The sequence below is a fragment of the Nuphar pumila genome, chromosome 3, assembly GCF_984573655.1.
Source record: "Nuphar pumila chromosome 3, dmNupPumi1.hap1.1, whole genome shotgun sequence".
In the NCBI taxonomy this organism is placed as follows: Eukaryota; Viridiplantae; Streptophyta; class Magnoliopsida; order Nymphaeales; family Nymphaeaceae; genus Nuphar; species Nuphar pumila.
Genome location: NC_143251.1, coordinates 28964234 through 28986767, shown reverse-complemented (window position 1 = coordinate 28986767; position 22534 = coordinate 28964234). Strand labels below are relative to the sequence as shown.

At 36.3% G+C, this 22534-nt stretch overlaps 1 protein-coding gene across 2 annotated transcripts in view; it reads right to left on the bottom strand.

Moving 5' to 3' along the window:
* Nucleotides 1-14311: 14311 nt before the first annotated feature.
* The window catches only part of LOC149842437 (pre-mRNA-processing protein 40C-like), a 51419-nt gene continuing 43196 nt past the window's right edge, over nucleotides 14312-22534 (bottom strand). For both annotated transcript variants that reach the window (XM_089999165.1, XM_089999164.1), the window contains one exon: nucleotides 14312-14997. In XM_089999165.1, coding sequence (XP_089855291.1) covers nucleotides 14680-14997 — 318 coding nt within the window. In that variant the 3' untranslated portion in view covers nucleotides 14312-14679. The remainder of the gene's footprint in view (nucleotides 14998-22534) is intronic.

Here is a 22534-nt window from a genome sequence, read left to right as displayed (position 1 = left end):
TAGAGATGAAAGGTACGGTCTTCTTACCCTAGCTTGAGCTTCAGTGACATGGTAAACTTTCGGAAGACTTATAGACCCAAAGAGTCAATAGAATTTGATGTTTAAATAGTCATTTTGATAACCCTCAAAATGTAGATCGTCGTGGTGGTCTTATATTTAATCATACACACAGATTAAAAAGAAAATTTAGTTGGTGCCAAAAATTAGCTATGAACTTTGGTCGATGATAAAATGCTCAAATCGCACTAATTTGGACTTGTAGATAGTCGATTTCATTGCCATCAAAATGAGAAGCGTCGAAGTCAACTCTGATTTAATAGGTGAGTCACATATCAACCAAAATTTCTGTCAGAACAATAATGACGTTATTCAGAGCATATGACCCTATCGGTTCAATCCAATGAGATAATATCCAAATAACTTAAGTTATATTCAACTCAATCCATCCCTAATTATATCCAAATGTCATGAATTATATCCAAGCTAATTGGGTTGAATCCAAAATACAATCTAATCAATTTTAAACAAGCAAATTTTGAACCTTATAACAAAAATCACCAAATCTAATATCCTACGAGATCTATGGCTCATAACTAACCTAACTAGGGTCTTAGTTCAATTTAAACTCTTGAATTTTGCCTGAACTGAAAAGTTAAAACAAAATTCACAAGTGTTACAGGATACCACTGAGATGCCTCACTCCAAAAAAACAAAATATAATCAATTGAGGTTGCATGCAAAAACTATTGTTTTATTCAGAAAGGTATAAGCAACAACTATTATTTTATTCGCATAACATGGATATATATATATATATATATATATATATATATATATATATATATATATATATGATCCAATCATAAGCGAGCATATACGTATCAAAGATATATTTAACTATTCAGAATTTATAACACACATTTGACAATAGAACTTACTTTGGAAGTGCCTTGATGATAAGAAATAGAAAATTCCCAAAAATCCTTGGGAAATTTTCCTCCAATAAATTTCTGACATGTGATGGCGATAACAGCGATCGAATCGGATAGCGTGAGGAACCCGAGTTAGTGGCTTGGTCAAACTGAACGGGGTTTGGCTTGTTCACACCAAAAGATGGACAAAATCGGGTCAGTGGAGGAGGTGTTCATATTGAGTTGGGATTGAGCTGGGCTCGGTAAGCTTGGTCTGGACTGGGTACAGGGTGGTGCAGAATCCGAACCAGGTGGAGACCTAGCTAGGGGATTCGGTGTAGTAGAGCCAAGTGGGGTCGGTATGGGCACACCTAAACAACACTGGGTTAGGTGGGTTGGCAAGGAACCGAGCTTAGCTCTATGGCAAGGTTACATGGCTGGAGTGGGGTCTGCGTTGAGGTGAGTCAGAGGTGATCAAGGAGGCAGCAGGTGGGCTGGAGCTGAGTGCAGGAGATTGATGGCAGTCAAGCCAACTGAACCTAGCTCAGCCTGGTTCAGTGGGCTGGGGTTAGGTAGTTGTAGGTTAGGTAATGCTGTCACCAACAAAAAGGGCTGGTGGTGGTAGTTGCAGGTGGTGCAGCCACCACAAGAAGAAGAAATAGGTGGGTTGAGAGGGAGTGAAAGAGTAGGGGAAAAGAAGCGTGAAGTAGGGAGAATGGGAGATGAGAAATGAGTGGATCCTCCCTCTTGTTTAAATAGGCAAGAGAGTGGCCATTGGTGTTGCCACGTTAAGGCTTAACTCTTCACGTGTTGAAATTTTTCAACACGTGTGAAGAGTGAAACACAGTGGGAGTAAAAATTGTGGGCGCCACTATAGGGATGTCTAATGGGCATTGGATCTAGATTTTGGATAAGATCCAGATCCAAACCTAAAAGTGTGTTCAACCAGATTAAATTTGGTTGGGGTAAAGCTAACTAGATTTTGTTGGGAATCCAGTTTTGCCAACTAGATCCAACTAATGTATATATATATATATATATATATATATATATATATATATATATATATATATATATATATATATATATATGGTTGACTGGGCTTGGTCACCCATGGGATGGACCGGTGTAACCTTCTGGCCATAGTTACCCTTGTGATATCTATAAAATGACCATTTTATCCTCGAACTTGCTGGGTGAGTTTTAAGAGCATACTAACTCCGTTTTCGATGAAATAAAGATCGTCTTTTTTAGAATTTTGATACGAATGCAAAAATATTTTTGAAACTTATAAAATAGATTTTCAAAATTATGATTTTTCCCTTGGGGTTGTCGAACATGTTTTGCGAGTGTACAAGCTTCATTTTTTGACGAAATCACTTTCATTTTTTTCAAAATTTTGATGTGGTCGCAATTGTGCATTCAAAAATCATAAAATAGGTTGTCAAAAATATTTGTTACCTTAGATATTTATATCCAGACAAAATCTCTGAAAAAATTATGGGGTATTACAGGGTATCCTTTAAAAAACTCATTGATGCATGGATGAATAAATAAGAATAGGTACTGAACGATCTTTCTGATCGGTCTAAGGCCTAGTTAACCATTATCAAATAATCACAATAGGAAAGAAGCATTCTAAAGGACTCTTCGAATGAACCATATAATTGCTTCCCTAATAAATTATCATTAATGTTATGCTTATTTTTAGTTAACCTCAACACCTTCCTTGCGATTTTTATCATTCATGATTTTTCTTAGTCATCTTTGGGTTATCATGCAAGCATCCATAAATAATACGTGAAATCCACTTCAAAGCCACATTTTTCACTACGGGGTTATTCACTGCTCTACCACATGTGTGCTCCCTTTCATACATTTTCATTAGAAAGAACAGTACTTTGCGTATCTTTGTGCAGTGGATCTTCTAGGAGCAATCAATCACAATTTGTGAGTTCTTTTTCATGCATACGACAATGACTCTCTACTGCAGCTCTTCACAAATTTTGCATTATAGTTATTCTTGATCACATGATCTCTCAAAAAATTATAATTGTGCTCAAGATCATTAAACCTTTTACTGCAAGCAATTTCTCCACCGTTTGAGTTTGTTGTTAGCCATTAAAATTGTTTATAATCGTTGAGTTTTTGTTGTGCAACTCGTCATACAACTCAAATGCCTCTGCTTTGATGATTTTTAATTATTCTTCATTGAATGAGAAACCATTGAATGAGAATCAAGGATTTGACTTCTCAAATGTCATTTCTGCATCGTTCTCACCTACCATTATGTGTCTCATACTATCATTGTTTTAGTCTTCTCCTATTGTTTTTATTCCTGCTCAGCCGACATGGTATAGTCATATCATCGCTATCATCTGATTCTTCATCTTGGTCATCATCGCTACTACCCCACATGTATTGATTAGTTGCACAAACTAAATCAAAATTTATTGTATTTGCTTTCATGCATGCAACACTCCTGCATTTTCAACTTTCAAGATTAACAATAAAAATAATACCTCTAGCTCAAGCATAAATTAGAAAGTCCAATAACTTTTACCTACATTTATTATCTATATTGAAAAGTTGAGTGTCATCTAACATATTGTGATGAAGATCACTAGCACTAGTTTGCCCATGTGGTTTCATACATCCTCTGCAGTGATTCTCTCATCATTAACTATTTGAGACAATAAGATATTTTCCTAATGACTGAGCTCAATACATAATTGTGTATGAGATAAATACACATTATCCACAAGATTCTCATTATTTCATTCTTTAATTGCTTCTTGCACATCGCTTATGACTGCTTCTTGTACATCACTTCTGAATTCTTCTTGTGTAACTTTACAATCAACAATTTCTTCTTTAACTTCACAAACAATGAATTCTTGATTACCTTTACTAGCTTTACTAGCAACTAAGTACATATCTGTTATATATAACATTGATTATACATCATCATCGTCCAAGGCATGTATTCATATATGTTGGTCATCTAATTTTAGACAACACTTATACCGGAGGATCATTGATACTTTCGTATATCCGATTTTATGAGACATAAATGCTATAAATTCTTTATAATTGTTTTTACAGATTAATATAGATCTTCAAATAGGTTGATCAATGCCACTGTAAAATCCCTATACCTGTATTCAATGCTCGTGCATTATCAACTCCAACCATATTTATTAAATGTTCACATTTACATATAAAGAAAAAAGTTCAGAAATAATGCTTATCACCAAAATATAACAAAAAAACTAATTGGAAAGTCAATGAATGTTGAAATAGAGCGAAAAAACTTTCACAGGAATCGCTGTAAGGATACCAGAAAAAGGGTTACTGCTCTTTCCACATATAATGAAAAAAAAAAAGAATAAAATGAACATAAGCACCTATATATATATATATATAGGTAAATTTACACGCTAAAATAAAATCTCACATTACTTAAAGTCGATAATATAAGAAAGTTTGTAAATCCTGCAAACTTTTTTGTGAATTTTGCATTAAAAGACAAACTTTTGCAAACACCAAATTGAAACTCTTAACGAAATTCTCGCTCTAATCGCATATATATACAGGTAAATTCACACACTAAAACAGAATCTCGCATCATTTAAAGTTGTCATCATGTGAAAGTTCATAAATTCTATAAACTTTTTATGAATTCTGCATCGAAAGTAGGCGTTCGCAACAACCAACGTGAAATTCTTGACAAAATTTGCATGTAAATTCACATTAATTTTAAAATACATAAACCCGTACATTAAAACAGAACTTCACATGTGAAAGTTTGTAAATTCTGCATTTACGGGCAGACTTTCACAACCACCAACATGAAACTCTTGACAAAATTCGCAATAAATTTTTGCAAGTATCGTGATTTCTACAAAAATATCATGCAAATTTTGTTTCTAGTGAGATTTAGCGAAATTGAGAGAATGTTGTGACTTAATGCATGAAAATCAGGGAATTTTGTAAGTGATAAGGGTAAAAAAGTCCTAAAAAGATTAAAAAAAAACTGCAAAATTGGTCATTGGGCGAATTTAGGCAAATTGTGGGGGTTTTTTGAAAAACGCATGAAATTTGTCGTTTAGTACGGTCATCTTTTATTTTTTTTCTGTTTGGGTGGTGCTTCAGACTTTAAGAAGGGTTTCATTGTCAGACCAGAAGTTTGAGGTTGTGGCTTTGGTGCTGATGGTGAAAGGGGGTGTTCTGAGAGGGGGGTGACGAGGCTAAGGGTGCAGAGGATTTGGCTCGCATATTTTTCTTTGTGTAGAGGTGGAAAGGGGAAGAGGGTGGCAGTGGTGGTGGGGAAGAGAAACGATGATGGAAATGCAGTTGGATTCAGGCACGAGGGGAAGGTTTCAAATCTTGTTAATTCGGATTTTCTTAGTGCGTGAAAATTTTGATTTTTGTTTCAACGGGAAAGTATCACAAAAATCACGGTATGTATAGGAATATGATGATATTGTGATTCAATAAAATAGAAATATATTGGAAAATGAACAAGATTTGAACAACTCACCTTAATTTCAAGATTTTCACGGTTTCACAGCATGTATAGAAATATGATGATATTGTGATTCAATAAAATAGAAATATATTGGAACATGAACAAGATTTGAACAACTCACCTTAATTTCAAGATTTTCACTGTTTGTACATATGCAAAAGCATCACGGTTGAAAATCACATTACCTTTGCGACCATGCTTTTAATGCTATGTTTGCAATGGGAAGGAAACACGGTTTCAGTGTTGCCAAAATATTGTTTTGCGAATGTGTGATGTTGAGAGACGGAGTTGTCAAAGACATCAGCTTTCAGCAATGCCACTGATCCCAACAGCATGAGACTACGAGAGTAAAGGCCGAAATCACAACACAGTCTCTGATTTAAGGCTCTCAAAAATAGCCTGAGTTGCCGAGAAAATGGACCAGTGTGGGCTGATCACGATCATCTGAATCTGTATCCTACATTGGAAATAGTGGATCTGCATTTGGATCCACATTTGAGCCAAGTTTGTGTGCATATGCGTGTATGCATGCTTATGAGGTGATGCAGGATACAGCAAAAATGGATTGAAAACTAACTTTACATGTGAAAAACAGAACACAGGTCCGATCTGATTTAGATTTGAACTCAAATCCTATCTCAATCTGTTTTATATAACGTGGTTCTGGATCTGCCAGGTAAATCTGAACTCCATACAAGCCATCAAACATACCCAAATTCTAGCCTGAATCCGAGAAAAATGTCAGATTCAGGTCAGAAGTCCGACTTGAGTCACTATTTTTCACCTTGACTTGGAATGTTCTATAATTCCTTGTCAGAATCGGTATCTGAACTGAATAGTTTAAAAAAAAAATCATAGAACCGGCCGATTCATAATAGAATCAACCTTTTCAAATTTTATGTTTTTTGAAAAAGGTTCAAAACAATCTTGAAAAATAAAAAAAAAATATGAAAATACAAAAATGAAGTAAATGATGACTTATAGAGTCCAATCCAGGATTACTAGAAACTTTACTTACATGTGGAAAATTCTTTTGTTTCGAAACCGAAAACCATGCCTTTCCAAAACTTATGAGAAACTTCTAAAAAAATGGGAAACCCGTTTTGCATCACATTGGAAACTTATTTTATATGGGAAACCCATTTCCCATATTTGGGAAATGTACATTTTTTGCAAGTTTTTTAGATAAGAATTTCTTAAATGAAAGGTTGAGATATATGTGTTATTCAAAATTTTAATTACTTATTCTAATTGTAATCATATATTTTATATAAAAAAATTTATTAATTCTTACTATTTATTATAATATTAACAAAAAAGTAAAGTTTGTGTAAACTCATAATATTTTCATCCATATAGTCAACATTTGCACCTTCGCTCTACACACACACACACACAATATATATATATATATATATATATATATATATATATATATATATATATATATATATATATATATATATAATTCACCTACTCCCACCTGTCAGAAATACCAACCTGCAAGGGTTAGAGATGAGGTAAAGAAAGAGAAGAGAGAGAAGAGTAGTCGGCGGCAATAGGGTTTTCCCTTTTTACTTATTATTTATAAGTGATACAATACAGGACATAACTTTACACAGGTAATAAAAACTAATTACAATCATGCCACCGCTCACACATCACGAGGTGGATCGGGTCGGATCCATGATCCAAACTAACAACCTCCCTCAAGTTGAGTATGGTCTTTGATCATGCTCAACTTGTCTTTGAGTGCCCAAAACTGATGAGTGGATAATCCCTTGGTAAAATTGTCAGCAACTTGCATATCTGACCTAACATATGCAGGTTCAATTTCTTTTTCTTCCACCTTTTGTCTAACAAAGTGTTGATCGATTTCGATATGCTTCGTGCGACAATGAAGAATGGGATTGAAGGCAATATTAATAGCACTCTGATTATCACAAAGAAGCATAGAGGACGAGATCGGTTCTTGTAATTCTTGCAGTAGGTGTCTCACCCACGTAACATCGGTTGTTCCTGCTGCCATTGCACGATACTCGGCTTCAGTACTAGATTGCGCCACTGCCTTTTGCTTCTTGATACTCCATGTTACAACATTATTGCCGATAAGGATGCAATACCCTGAAACTGATCTGCGCTCATCAGGATCACCAGCTCAGTCCGCGTCTGTGTAGGTGAATAGTCGATGTCCTGACGTATAAGTTGTGTCTTTGTTATACATCAAACCATCTCCAATCGTACCCTTTAAATATTGAAGGATTCTTTTTACTGCTTCCATATGTGCATTTGTAGGAGCATGCATAAACTGAGAGGCCTGATTGATAGAGTATGCTATGTCAGGCCTAGTGAATGTTAAGTATTGTAACATCCCTACAACTCGACGATACAAAGTAGGATCATGATAAGTAGTGCCTTCTTTAGCACTTAACTTATGATTTAGAAGGCAAGGTGTGCTAATTGGTTTACAATTCTCCATCCCTGTAGCGAGTAAAATATCAATAGTGTACTTATGTTGGCTCAATGTAATAGTCTCATGTCGACTATCAACTTCCACACCCAAAAAATATCGCAAGGGACCCAAGTCTTTCATCTTGAATTTAGCCATCAGCATAGACCCAAGATATGTGATCATCATCACTCCCGGTAATAATGTTATCATCAACATATATAAGCACCCAAACAATAGTTGAACCACTTTTGAAGATGAACAATGAATGGTCTAGAACACTTTTATTGAACCCATGATGTTGGATCTCTGTGGAAAAACTTTCAAACCAAGATCGAGAAGCTTGTTTCAATCCATAAAGAGAGTGTCAAAGTTTACATACCCAATTTGATGAATCATGCATGCTATATCCAGGTGGCTGCTCCATGTAAACTTCTTCCTTTAGTTCACCATGCAGAAAAGCATTTTTAACATCAAGATGACTGAGTGACCATCCATGTTGTAACGCCAATGCAATGACAATCCTGACTGTGCCCAGTTTTACTACTGGGCTGAATGTTTTATCGTAGTCCTGCCCATATTGTTGTGTGAAGCCTCGTGCAACCAGACGAGCCTTATAGCGCTCAACACTGCCATCCGGTTTGTGCTTGATCTTGTACACCCATTTGGATCCTACAACATTCTTGTTATCTGGCCTTGGCACAATTTCTCATGTATTGCATTCATGCAATGCTTCCATTTCCTCATTCATCGCCTCTACCCAGGCATGGGAATGGACAGCCTCATGAAAAGAGAAAGGTTCTGTTTCTTTGGAAACTCTGGTTAGAAATGTTTGAAAATCCAAAGAGAAATTGTTATAACTTACCGAGCGATCTATAGGATGTCAAACCCGAGTGGAACGTCGTAGAGGAGTCTCATCATTGACTGGGTGAGTTCTACGAGAATAAACAAGACCAGAAAAATGTGAGGATGTTGTTGTAGGAGGAATGTCTAACATAAGTGGTTCCACATCGAAAGTATAGGGTTCATTGTCTGTCAATGAAGATGAATCCTCATAAGGCAACGAGTCATATAAAAGTGAGTCATTGAGCCAAGGATCATAATTGTCCTGTGTATCTGTGGAAGATGAACCCAGAGTGTCAAAATTTTCATCATCAAAAACAACATTTCTAGATACCCGAATTTTGCCTGTATGAGGATCATAACACATGTATCCCTTATAGTCATCTGCATATCCAAGAAACTTGCACGGTACAGCTCTGTTTTGAAACTTATTTCTTAATGAATGATCAATATGAACATAACATACACAACCAAAAGGATGTAGTTCTTCATATGATGGATGACAATTATAAAGAACAAAATACGGAGAATTATCTTCAAGGATGGTCATGGGCAACCTGTTGATAACGTAAACAGCTGTATGGAAAGCCTCGGTCCAAAGGGAAAAAGGAATGCCCACAGTATGCATCATGCTCAAGGCTGTTTCAACAATATGCATGTGCTTTCTCTCAGCAACTCCATTTTGTTGAGGGGTATGAGGGCAAGAAATGTTACGTGTAATGTCATGCTCCTTCAAATATTCACTAAAATCATGGGATATGTATTCTCCCCCCCCCCCCATCACACTGGAAATATACAACATTGGTATTGAATTGGTTTTGGACTAGTGCATGAAACTGTTTGAACAACTTGAAAACCTTATGTTTGTTTTTCATGAAGTAAATCCAACTAAAACGAGTGTAGGAGTCAAGAAAGAGTACATAGTATCGAGATCCAGAAAGAGAGGCAGTGAGTGTAGGACCCCAAACATCTGAGCATATAATCTCGAAAGGCTTTGTTGCTCTTTTATTGATACTATGAAAAGGAAGTACATGACTTTTGCATAACTGACAACTTGGACATTTTGTCTCTAAACTGACTGCGGGTATTAAACCTTTAGCAGACAACTTGTCAAGAAAAACTTGACTACAATGACCCAAACGAAGATGCCATAAGTCTGGCTTATTAAGTTTCAAGACTCTAGATGAAGAACTATGATCTGTAGATCGACTAAAAAATGTTGGAAAGGAAGAAGCTGAAGAAGCCACGGCTACGGAAGACGACGTCTTCAAAGGCACATGAGATTCTTCAAAGACATACATGTTCCCGCGCCGTTCACCTTTAGCGAGCGTCTTCTTGGTGTGAAGGTCCTTAAGATAAACAAAAGGAGTAAATTCAACGGAACAATTTGTTTCATCAACTAATTTTGACACAGATAGGATATTCTTTTGAATAGCAGGTGTGAGTAAGACATTTAACAAGGGTAATTGAGATTCAGGCAAAGAAAGGGAGATATTTCCAATGTGAGAGATGGGTGGTGAGATCCATCTCCTATGACTATAGTGTCATTTCCAGTGTAAGGAGTCAAGTGAGAAAATTTACCTGCATCAGAAGTAACGTGTGTTGCTGCCCCTGAATCAATATACCATATACCTTCCTCACTTTGGCGCAAGTTCATCTGATTGAAAGTAGTCATAAGGATATTTTGCACGTCCTGTGGAAGAACCTGTCCCTGAGGAGTACGGGCAAACTGATGAGTTGTCTTCTGCCCTGGCCTACTATCTGGCCTCCCTGATTTATTCTGGTTCTAAGGATTGTACCAGCAGTTTGCTTTAACATGTCCCCACTTGTTGCATAGAAAACAAGTAGGAACACGTCCTCCTCGTGGTACACTGCTTGAACCAATACCTCCTCCACCTGGTGTAGACAGTAATCCTCCTTTGTTCATAGGTGTTCCATTGGGACGAGGGGGAGTAAATAAAACTTCTGTTTGAATAGGGGTATGTGTCATCATCACAGGATGAGCATCATCTGACGCGTGTTCCTGATTTAAACTGACCTCATATTGCAAAAGCTTAGATTGAAGATCATCAAAACATGGAAGGACTGAGACAACCTGGAGTGTCATGCAAAACATGCGATATTCAGGTCCAAGACTACCTAATACTTGTTGTACCATATCCTTATCTGATACAGGACTTCCAATGGCAGCTAACTGATTTGTAATCACTCTGACATCCCACATGAACTCTGTAATGGATTTGTTTTCTTTTCGCATAGATTGGAATTTCCACTTGAGTTGCAAAGCCCGAGATTCGGAAACCTGAGAAAAAGAATGAGGTAGTCCATTCCACAACTCGGAAACAGATTGGTCATCAGAAATAGTTTGTAAAACACGATCAGAAAGTGTGGAGGTTATGTAAGCAACTAATGTTTGATCCCGTTGTACCCATATGTCATAAGCCGGATTGGTGCTTCGGAGTTGACTCACCTTCCCATCTTCACCTGTTATTTCTTGCATGATATGTGTAGATGGGGCGGGTGATCGCCCATCTAGATGCCTATAAAGACCATGACTGCGAATAAAAGGCACAATTTGACGTTTCCAAAGCAAATAGTTATCATGGGATAACTTGTGGGTCATGAGGTGAGTAAGAAAACTAGGGTTCAATTTGGAATCCATGGATTATATGGAGAATGAGAGACCAAACTGTACTTAACAGTGTATTAAGGGGAAGAAAAACAACAATACTGTGTGTTGAAAATGATATCAGCACACACGTTGCACAGAAAAATAGTGACGTGCAAACCAGAAAATATTAAATGCCGACTGTACTTAACAGTGTATTGAGGAAAAAGAACAATGTTGTGTGCTGAAAAATAATCTCCACACACACGTTACTCAGAAAAAAAAATAGCAATGTTGTGTGCACAGAGAAATAGCAATGTTGTGTAACGTGTGAACCAGGAAAATATTTGAAAAGAAAAGGAATTGAAAGAGAAATAAGGATACGCGAAACTGGAATGCGTGAAATCATATTAAGAAAAAGAGAGCGCGAAACTGGGATGTGTGAAATCAGATTAAGAAAAGGAGAAACTGGAGAAATCTAATTAAGGAAAAGAGAGAGAAAAAAGCAGAAATAGAGCCTACGTCCTTTTACGTGCTGGTCCTTATAGGCCTTCCAGATGATCGATTTCTGTGCATGTGCTCTGATACCATGTCAGAAATATCAGAAATACCAACCTGCAAGGGTTAGAGATGAGGTAAAAAAAGAGAAGAGAGAGAAGAGTAGTCGGCGGCAATAGGTTTTCCCTTTTTACTTATTATTTATAAGTGATACAATACATGACACAACTTTACACAGGTAATAAAAACTAATTACAATCATGCCACCGTTCACACATCACGAGGTGGATCGGGTCGGATCCATGATCCAAACTAACACCACCTAGTAGAAATCATGTGTAAATTATATATTCTCAATCAGACTTGATAGATGCGGTTTATTTGATAGGAGTCATGCTTTGGATCATGTTTTTTGGACATGAAATAAGGTCTTTTAGGTCTTCACATTTTGTTACATTGTGGGATGTAGATTTTTAAAGATCTTGAAAAACTTACTTATAGGTTGCATTCACATGATTCAAAACTTTTTCCTACTAAAAAAGGCATGTGGATCATATATATATATATATATATATATGTGTGTGTGTGTGTGTGTGTGTGTGTTGGCCTCCATGGTTATATCAGTTGGGAGGCTTGAGAGGCAGTGTTTATCCTGTGGCGGATGTCAGTGGTCTGAGTCCGCTTATCTCCATCTTGTGATGTTAGCTGAATGTATATGATAGTACCAAATTGTATTTTTCTGATTCGGCAGTTCAAAATATGATTTATCATTCATGGACGTTGATAAGATCCTTCCATGAGCTATTTTAACTCACGCAGTGGTAAGGCATAAGTCATCAGTTCAAATCTGATAAAAGGCTTTTCCATGAAGCTGCAAAGATGCATCCAATAGGATAAAAAAGGGAATTGATAGTCAAAGTTATAATGACTTATAGGGTTGAACATTTATTCATTCATTATGATAATAGGATGTCCTGAATCATATAGGAACAATAGTGGATAGTTATGAATATAGCAAGAGAGCTGCGAAGAAACAATTACTCAAAACTATATATATAAAATAAAATACCCGATTCACATGAACTTTAGAATGTCTCGTATCCCATTTCTGTTTCTTAACATGTTTCTCGTTTTCGTTTTCTTCCCTAGCAACCTAGTTCTAAAATATGCTAAACAATCAAATAATCAATAAACATTAGAATTATCATAAAAACAAAAGATAAAAAGGAAGATCAATTCACTGGTTTGTAGGAACTTGGTGAAGGACCGATTCAATTTAGACAGCATTGGTTCTACCAACCTCCGTTTGGGAAGGGTAATTATAGAGGAGACGGGGGGCATCAAGCTTGATTTTTATGGAGTGATGCAAAAAGCCCACAATAGAAACTAAAAGTCGAGCCTGCATGGTTTGCTTCAACTTGTGCCAACATGAAACAAACCTTTAGATATGGCAGCAGATGGCTGTAGGGCCTTATTTTTCAGGCTCAACATGTAAGTCAATCTTTCAAATTCAGACTGTAAGATTTTTAGGTCATCATACGGCAAAGGAGCCAGTGCAATACCAATAGAAATTTGTGCTTACAATAAAAAAACCCCAAAAATAAATTGTAAGAAAAGGGCACGCAATACTTCATTCAAAGATCATGTGCATCTGCATAGAACCCAGCCAAATATCCGACAAAAACAACAAGCATCATCATCTGATGACTATCACCACACGTTAAATCGACATGACACTTGGGGGTTACACTAAGGCTATGTTTCATTTCGTTCAAACATCGTTAGCTTCGTCAGTAGGGCTGGGAAACAATCTGAACCACTCGCAGCTCAGGTCATGCGACCCGTAAAGAGCTTGTTCAAACTTGTAAAATAGGCTCCGCAAGCTGAACATAAACAATGAGAAATCAACGCCGCTAAACTCATATGAGCTCATAAAGTAATAAAAAATATATTTTAGATATATATTAAATTGTATAGTATATGTAAAGCATATGATTGAACTATTTGGTGAGAACATAAACAATGAGTACTCAGCGCCGCTCAACTCATATGAGCTCACCAAGTAATAAAAAGTATATTTTAGATATATATTAAATTGTATAGTGTATGTAAAGCATATGATTGAACTATTTGGTTTGCAAAAACAAGGTTTAGTGGTAAAATCTTATTACTTCTAGCTCTGAAACAATGGTTTTTTGTAATCCAAGTTCTTCCAGCTCTAAAACAATGTTTTTCCTCTAAACAAGCCAGCTCGAACTCCAAGTCGGGCTTATTATGAGCACAAAGTCAGCTTGGCTTGCCACAAGAATGAGCCAAGCATGAACACTTCAAGCTCAGCTCGTTCAGCTCATTTACCAGCTCCACCTCTCTCCGAATCAGGATGACAAAATATATACAAGAAAGAATCCTAAAATACAAGTCTTACAATTTCATCTACTCAAGCAAGCCTAGCAGGAAATCCACATAAATATGATTGCAAGCAAGTCACAAAACCCGATAATTTTTTTCCATTTACTGAATAAATTTAGACAAGTTTGGGAATTTTATATAGCAGATAAATCTTCCAGATGATCCTATTTGGTGTTAGACAGAAATTAAAATAAAGGAAACAAAATTGGCCTAAATAGTAAAGCAGCAATGAAAGAATGAATCAAAGCTATTATCACATAAAAGGGGCTTATGAGAGAGGCATAGGGACAAAGAGTCCATCTTTGGCCATGGCTTAGCACCAGCGAACTCCTTGAGTCCACATGAGTTTTGGTCTTCTCAGCAGCATGTGCTTTGTCATCCATTGCATCAAATGCTGTTTCTGCTTCGGAGGGAAGTAGAGAGAGAGAGATCATCTTCGGCCATGGCTTCTTCTTGGCACTGGTGAACCCCTTGAGTCCAAAGGAGTTTTTGTCTTCTCAACAGCATTTGCTTTCTCATCCTTTGCATCAGATGCTGATTTTTGCTTACGAATCATTTCTTCAGCATATCGGCGCCAGAGGGACTCTCTCTCTTTCCTAGACATCTTGGCATATCTTACATCAGGCTTCAAAAGCCGTTTTGCCACAGTCCAGGAGTTAAGTGCAGTCTTCCCATCCTCTACCTCTTGGTTTGCAGCTTCCCCTGTGATGACTTCTGCCAACAAGGCTCTAAATTCACGAGCACAGCGCTGAAATAGACCAGTGAAGAGAAAGTAAGCTCTATGAATGGCCTTGATTTCTCAAAAACATGTCTCTTATGAGCAGATCAGATACTAAATAGGCTATACGCCATCAGAAAATGTAGAAGGGTATCGCGTTTAATGACAATCATTTGTGAACCACTCAAATCTGAAACTGAAAAAAGCAGTAGTCCCTGTACGTATCCATTGATATCTACGGTTGAAACTTGAAACTAGACTCTCATCCACCCTTTTTTTCTCTTTTTGAAGATGATTATCTTTATTTTTGGATTTCTGGCTCATGCATGAAGATTGTTGAGATGCCACTGAATATGTGTAAGATTTTCAAAGGAAACAAGTTTTACAGTTCCCAAGCAGGTTCCACAGTATGGTTTGACATGAGTATCTATCTAAAACTCTCAAGAAGGTTTCTAGCAATATCTTCTTAGAGAAAAACAATAAAGAAGTCAGAATTACTTAGTTAATGGCAAATCTTTCTTAACCTTGCCAACATGTCATCTACATAGTGCATATGGTTTGCCACAGAACATGCTAAAAAAGACCAAAAAATGTTCTACCATGTTTGAGAAAAAACAAATTTTTAATTGTTAGGGTCAGGAAGTACACACTACAAAAAAACTAATCACTAAATATCTAGATGGCTCAATCCCAAAGAGTCAACAGCCCAATCAAAGTTTATTCTTCCCCCAAGAAAAAGTGTCTTTCTTGAGTTATTCACACATATATAAAACATGTAAAGGCAGATGATGGGATATGAAAATTAAAATAGTGATATCAAAATTCAAGCCACGTGTTTCAAGTCTATTTCTAATTAGAAAGATAAGAATCCATTAGTAAGTAAACGTCTTTCATATCAAGAACAGATGCTTAAATGCCAAAAGATGCCCACATGCTTGCAAAGAGAGGGAGGGCAAAAAAGAAAGTGATCTAAATTACGTTAGGTGTATTAAGTATGAGAAGAGGTTCTTGTGAAAGATAAGAAGATTAGAGACAGATGGACAATTAGATAGAAAAAAGCTATATGCTTTATCAAATAAAGATGGGGATGATGAAGCAGATCCAAAAGGGAAGCCCAATCAAAGAATTATATATAATATTTTGAAGAGCTTGAAATGCAATAAAGTAACTGCAAAAAAGCATCAAAGACCATATAAAGTTCATAAAGAAACATGAAGTTTGTGTAATGAAGTGGATTGAATCCGATACACATGCAAGAACACACTTTCAATCGAGCAAAAATACTTGATTGAATCATGAAACCACCCACACAAGGGTCTACAAACTTGTTATTGCATAGAAGCACTCAAGAATGAGTTGAGAATACAAGGCCACAAGAGGCCAATATATAATACAATAGAGCCAATAGGGTGCAGCTCCATATGGCTGTTGGGGCTGCACCCAACGGTCATAAATATAGCTGTTGGGGCAGCTCCAACAGCTATATGGAGCTGTCCCATCAAATCTGAAAAAGACAAAAGGTGAAAAAAAGAAAAAGACAAAAAATAAATATATAAAAGAAAATACAGAAATGTCAGCCCCTGATGGGCTGACACCTATTACAGAGAAAAGACTGAAATACCCCTAATGGGTATTTCGGTTAACCATAAACACATATACATATATGTATATATACATATATATACACACGTATATGTATATCTTAACACCCCCCCTCAAACTCATGGTGCAACAACCGAGAGTTTGCCAAGTAGAAAGTGAAATCTGGGTGAAGGAAGTGCTTTGGTGAAGAAGTCTGCGACTTAATACTCTGATGGAACATAAGGAAGTGTGATAGTCTTCCGCAGAAATTCTTCCTGAACATAGTGGCAATCCATTTCAATGTGTTTTGTCCTCTCATGAAACGTATGATTGCTCGCGATATATACAGCACTCTTGTTGTCACATCATAATCTGGAAGGTTCTGTGGTGTGAATTCCCAAATCCTCTAGTAGTTGTCGCAACCATACTAACTCAGACATAGTCGTTGCCATAGCGCGATACTCGGCTTCAGTTGAGGAGAGAGACACCTTCTGTTGCTTCTTGCATCTCCAGGAGATTAAGGAGTCACCTACAAAAACACGCAAACCAGTAGTTGAGCGTTTATCATTTACATCCCATCCCCAGTCAAAATCTGAATATGCAATGACTTCTAATGAGAAAGAAGATGATAAAAACAATCCATAACTTATAGAATTCTTAATATATCTAATAATTCTCATTACAACACTCATATGTACTGTAGTGGGAGCATGCTGAAATTGACTGACAGAATGAATAGCATGAAAGATATCAGGACGAGTAATAAAAAAGGTAGGAAAAAGCTCCAATCATTTGTCTATATGGGGTTGGATCTTGCAGAGGTTCTCCATCATCCTTCTTCAATTTTGCATTTATGACCTCTGGAGTGTCAACCTGTTTTTCATCTGAGAGTCCTGATCTCTCTATGATCTCTACGGCATACTTAGTCTGTGACAAAAACTAAACACGAGGTGAGTAAGCTACTTCAATTCCAAAGAAATACTGTAAAAAGCCAAGATTTGTCATATCAAAGTTGTCTTTAAGCACATCTTTGATATGGTTTACTCCCTGCTTATCACCTCCTGTGATTATCATATCATCTACGTAAAGCAGCAATATAATCATCCCTGCATTGGAAGACTTAAGAAACAATGCAGTGTCAGTAAAACAAGATTTAAAATGCAGTTGAGTCATCAGATTACTAAATCTATCATACCAAGCTTTGGGAGCTTGTTTTAACCTATACAAGGCTTTTCGTAGACGAAGAGTTTTCCCATATGCTAAATTCAAACCTGGTGGAGGATCCATGTAGACCTCCTCATCCAGATTACCATTTAAAAAGACATTTTTCACATCCATTTGAAAAATTGGCCATTTTTGGATTGATGCTATAGAGATGAGAGTTCTGACAGTCGTCATTCGAGCAACTGGGGCAAAGGTCTCATCATAGTCAATTTCATATTTTTAAATGTATCCCTTAGCTACTAGTCTAGCTTTATATCTTTTCAATGTCTCATCCCATTTGGTTTTAATTTTGTAAACCCATCTATATCCTATAGTTTTCCTTTCTTTAGGTAATGTTTAAATTTCTCGAGTTTTTGCCTTTTCTAATGTTTCTAATTCATCGTTCATGGATTTAATCCATTCTTGATGATTTTTAGCTTCATAGTAGGATGATGGTTCAAAATATGAGTGTATGGCCATTAAGCATGTTCGGTATCTTGGTTCAAAGGAATCATAGGATACAAATCTACTAGGGGCTTTTGAAATGCTTACCGATTTTCTAATACTAGTAGAATCAATATCTTGATTTTGAGAATATCTTTCTAAAGCACATGGTGGGTTCCCTTCGGTCCGCCTAGTATATGTTTGTATATTACTATGGGATGGGTCGATATTGTTAAGATTGTTGTCTATATTTTCACTTCATCATGAAAGTCTTCATGTTCACTCTCATGCTCATTATGAAGATTTTCATACCCTTCATGTTCATTAATGAGATAAAAAAAAAAACGAATAATCATAGTTTTCTTGGATTTTTTCCTTGCTAAAACCATCTTCATTTTCAAGAAATGTAATATTTCGTGAAACATATAATTTGTTCCTTTCCCTGTCATAGCATCTATATCCCTTTTGATTTTCGGCATAGCCCAAAAAAACATAAGGGATTGCTTTTGAAGAAAGTTTGTCATTCTTATGGGTAAGAACAAAACACTTGCATCCAACGACTATCAATATTTTATTATCGGGGGAAATTTTAAGCAATTTTTCAATAGGAGATATATTTTCAATAGCTTTTGAGGGCATTCTATTTATCAAATAGACTGCCGTAAGAGCAACTTTGGCCCAAAACATTTTTGGAACATTTCTTGATAAAAGAAGTGTTCTAGTGGTCTCAACAATATGTTTATGCTTTCTTTCAGCTAGTCCATTTTGTTGAGGAGTGTAAGGGCAAGATTTTTTGTGAATGATGCTATTTGAATCAAGAATTTTTTTAAATTCTTTTGATACAAATTCTCCCCCTGTAATCGGATCTAAAAATTTGAATATTAGTTTTGAATTAAGTCTTTACGTAGTAGAAAAATCTTTTAAAACAATTAAATACTTCTGACTTTTGCTTAAGAAAAAAGATTCAAGAATGTCTACTATAATCATCTACAAATATAATATAGTAAGATACCCCGCCTATAGATATAACTGGAGCCGGTCCCCATACATCCGAATGTACTAACTCAAATGGATTTTTGGATATAAATTGTCTTTGCCCAAAGGGTAAAGCTTTCATTTTGCCAAGAATGCAATCTTCACAAACCAAATTTTTTTTTTATAATAAGTAAGAAATGGAAACAAGTGTAATTTGATCACACTAGGATGTCCTAGTCTTTTGTGCCAATTTTCTATATCTTTCTTTTCCACAAAATTACAAAAAGATTGTTTTGATAACTCAAGATTGTCCATTACATAGAGATCTCTTCTATGGCCTTGCCCAATCGACTTCCCGGACTGGAGATCCTGTATTAAACAATCATTAGAAGAGAATAAACTTTACAGCCATGATCCGTAATTTATGAAACCGATAAAAGGTTCAAATTTAATTTTAGCACACCCCTAATATTTGGTACGTGAAAGTTTGATTGTTTTTTAAAGATTCCAAAACTTTTGATTTTTAAGGATGTTCCGCCAGCGGTTGAAACATAAGAATCATTTGAGTTAGAATAACATTCGGATAATATTGACTCATTTAGAGTCATATGAAAAGAGGCACCGGAGTCCAAGATCCAAGAAGTCTTACCAGGGTCACCACTTGTGGATACGGCCGCCCCCGAAAAGGAAGAAGCTTGAGTTTTGAACATTGGTTGTAGCGTCTCCATTAATTGAGCTAAAGATAAGAAGTCAATGCATTTGGAGTCGTCAACATCATTCCTTTCCACCGAAGCAACTCCCTTATCATCTCGGTGATTTTCTTTCTTTCTTTTTGGACAAAACGGCTTGATGTGTCTCAGTTCATAACAATGATAGCATATGATTTTGCCACCTTTTTTGTCATTTTTCTCATAATTAGGATTTCTCTCATTCTCATTTTTCACAAAGTGAGGAGGTTTATAACTCCTAGTATGATTACCGGGCTTTGACATAGCAAGCACGGTTTCTTCATCCTTTGAAGCGGATGGCTTCTTTGATCTATTTTCTTCCATAGTCAATTCTTCAAGAGTTTCGATTATGGATGGCACACCTCCTCTACGAAGGAGAGCCGATTTAGTTCCCTCAAATTTGGGCCTAAGCCCATTCACAAATTGGTAGAAATGCGCCATTTTAATTTGATTTTCACGGAGTTCTACATCTTGAGGACAATACCATTGTTGCTCAAGAAGAGTCAATTCATCCCAAAGGAGAGAAAGTGCATTGTAATATTCTCTAATACTCATTTCTTCTTGGGTCATAGTTTTCACCTTGTTTTGGACATTGCATATGTGTGCAATATCTTTAAGCCTATACATGTCTTTAAGATATTTTCATGCATCACTAGCGAAATCAAATTTCGCTAAGCTAAAACATTTGTGGATGTCTAAACTATTGATGAGTCATCCAATTATTTTGAAGTGGCCCATCCTCCACTCTTTCCATTTTTTCTCATAATCGGAAACGACTTTACCCATTTTCTCTCCTTAAAGAGCAACCTTTTTTCCATTCTCAATTTTCGTAAGAATGAGCTTGGGTTCTCTTTCGATACCGTCCACCAAACCCCATAATCCCTTTTTCCATATTTTGTGCTTAACTATGGATACCCACATCATATAGTTTGTATCGTTTAGGCGTATGAGAATGGAGACCATTACCTCTCTTTCATTCTCCATTTCCTTACAAGGCTAAGAGAAAGGGTAGAGAACGAAGAAGAAAGAAAAAAAAGTGAAATACAAGACTTATTTGAGAGATGACATGCTTCACGATGCAACAATCCTTGATTTGTTGAATCCCCTACGCGTACGATTCTTCTCTTGATATTGTCACAAACTTTCTTCAAAAAACTTGCCTTTGGACCACCAAAGCTCTAATACCATGTAATGAAGTGGATTGAATCCGATACACATGCAAGAACCACCCACACAAGGGTCTACAAACTTGTTATTGCATAGAAGCACTCAAGAATGAGTTGAGAGTACAAGGCCACAAGAGGCCAATATATAATACAATGGAGCTAATAGGGTGCAGCTCCATATGGCTGTTGGGAGCAGCTCCAACAGCTATATGGAGCTGTCCCATCAAATCTGAAAAAGACAAAAGGTGAAAAAAAGAAAAAGACAAAATAAATAATATGAAATAAAATACAGAAATGTCAGCCCCTAATGGGCTGACGCCTATTACAGAGAAAATACCGATATACCCCTAATGGGTATTTCGGTTAACAATAAACACATATACATATATGTATACGTATATGTATATGTATATGTATATATACATATATATACACATGTATATGTATATCTTAACAGTTTGCAGTCCACAAGAAAGGTTACATCACCAACTGTAAACTGTTGGGATACAAGGTACGGGCAGGTCTTATGCATTAGCATATATGTATATTTTATTGAGCTTAATTGATTGTTGCAACTTGCAATGTAAGGGTGAAATCTGCCTTGATTTTTCTATTTTTCTTTTTTATTTCTGTACTAGACCAAAGGAACATAACAACCTAATGGATTATGAGATTCACAACTGCAACCCCTCTCTTTGTTGGTCCTTCATTGAAAGCAAAATCTCAAGACTAACATGGCATCAGAGCATTCCTAATACCACATTCCCATAATTGTTGATCGCTTATGTGTTTCTACATATCCCACTGCATTGCCTTTGGATGAGAAAGATCTTATTATAACTTTGACAAACAAGCAGTGAAGCTAGTCAGAGGTGGCGTCTAAGGCTATCTTACCATTCAACGTAGGCACCTTTTCATTTGATCCAACCTGATGACATAAAGTTCTATCAAAAGGATAAATGTTTTCTCAGTATTAGTTGTACAAATGGCCTAGAACCAGAATTGATGCAATCCTCAGTGTGGGACCCACAAAGAGGTTTGAAGGACATTTGCTTTCACCCCTTATTAAACCTTGCCTATTAATTATTTGAATGGCCAAGTTAATGAGTTTTAAGACCATTTATGAGTTGACTCAAGGTAACCAAATATTGGACCGAAATCTTGAGACCCATTTTGAATTATTAATTTCAACTGCCATATCACAAGATATAATATGCACATTCATGTTTTCAAATAAGAAACAACTCATTTAGGGAGCATAAGTTTATGATAATTACTCATCATTATATTAGCAACAAGTATTCATATGCATGGACAACAATTTCATTCTCACTTTCGTAATGAATAGAGTTTTAGCAATATATGCAAAAATGGAGCGTCACAAATCAGAACCTTAAACATTCATTTGGCTTTTAGGACAAAAATCCAAGTTCTTAAACTAAATACCATTAAAGATGAACTAGATCCAGA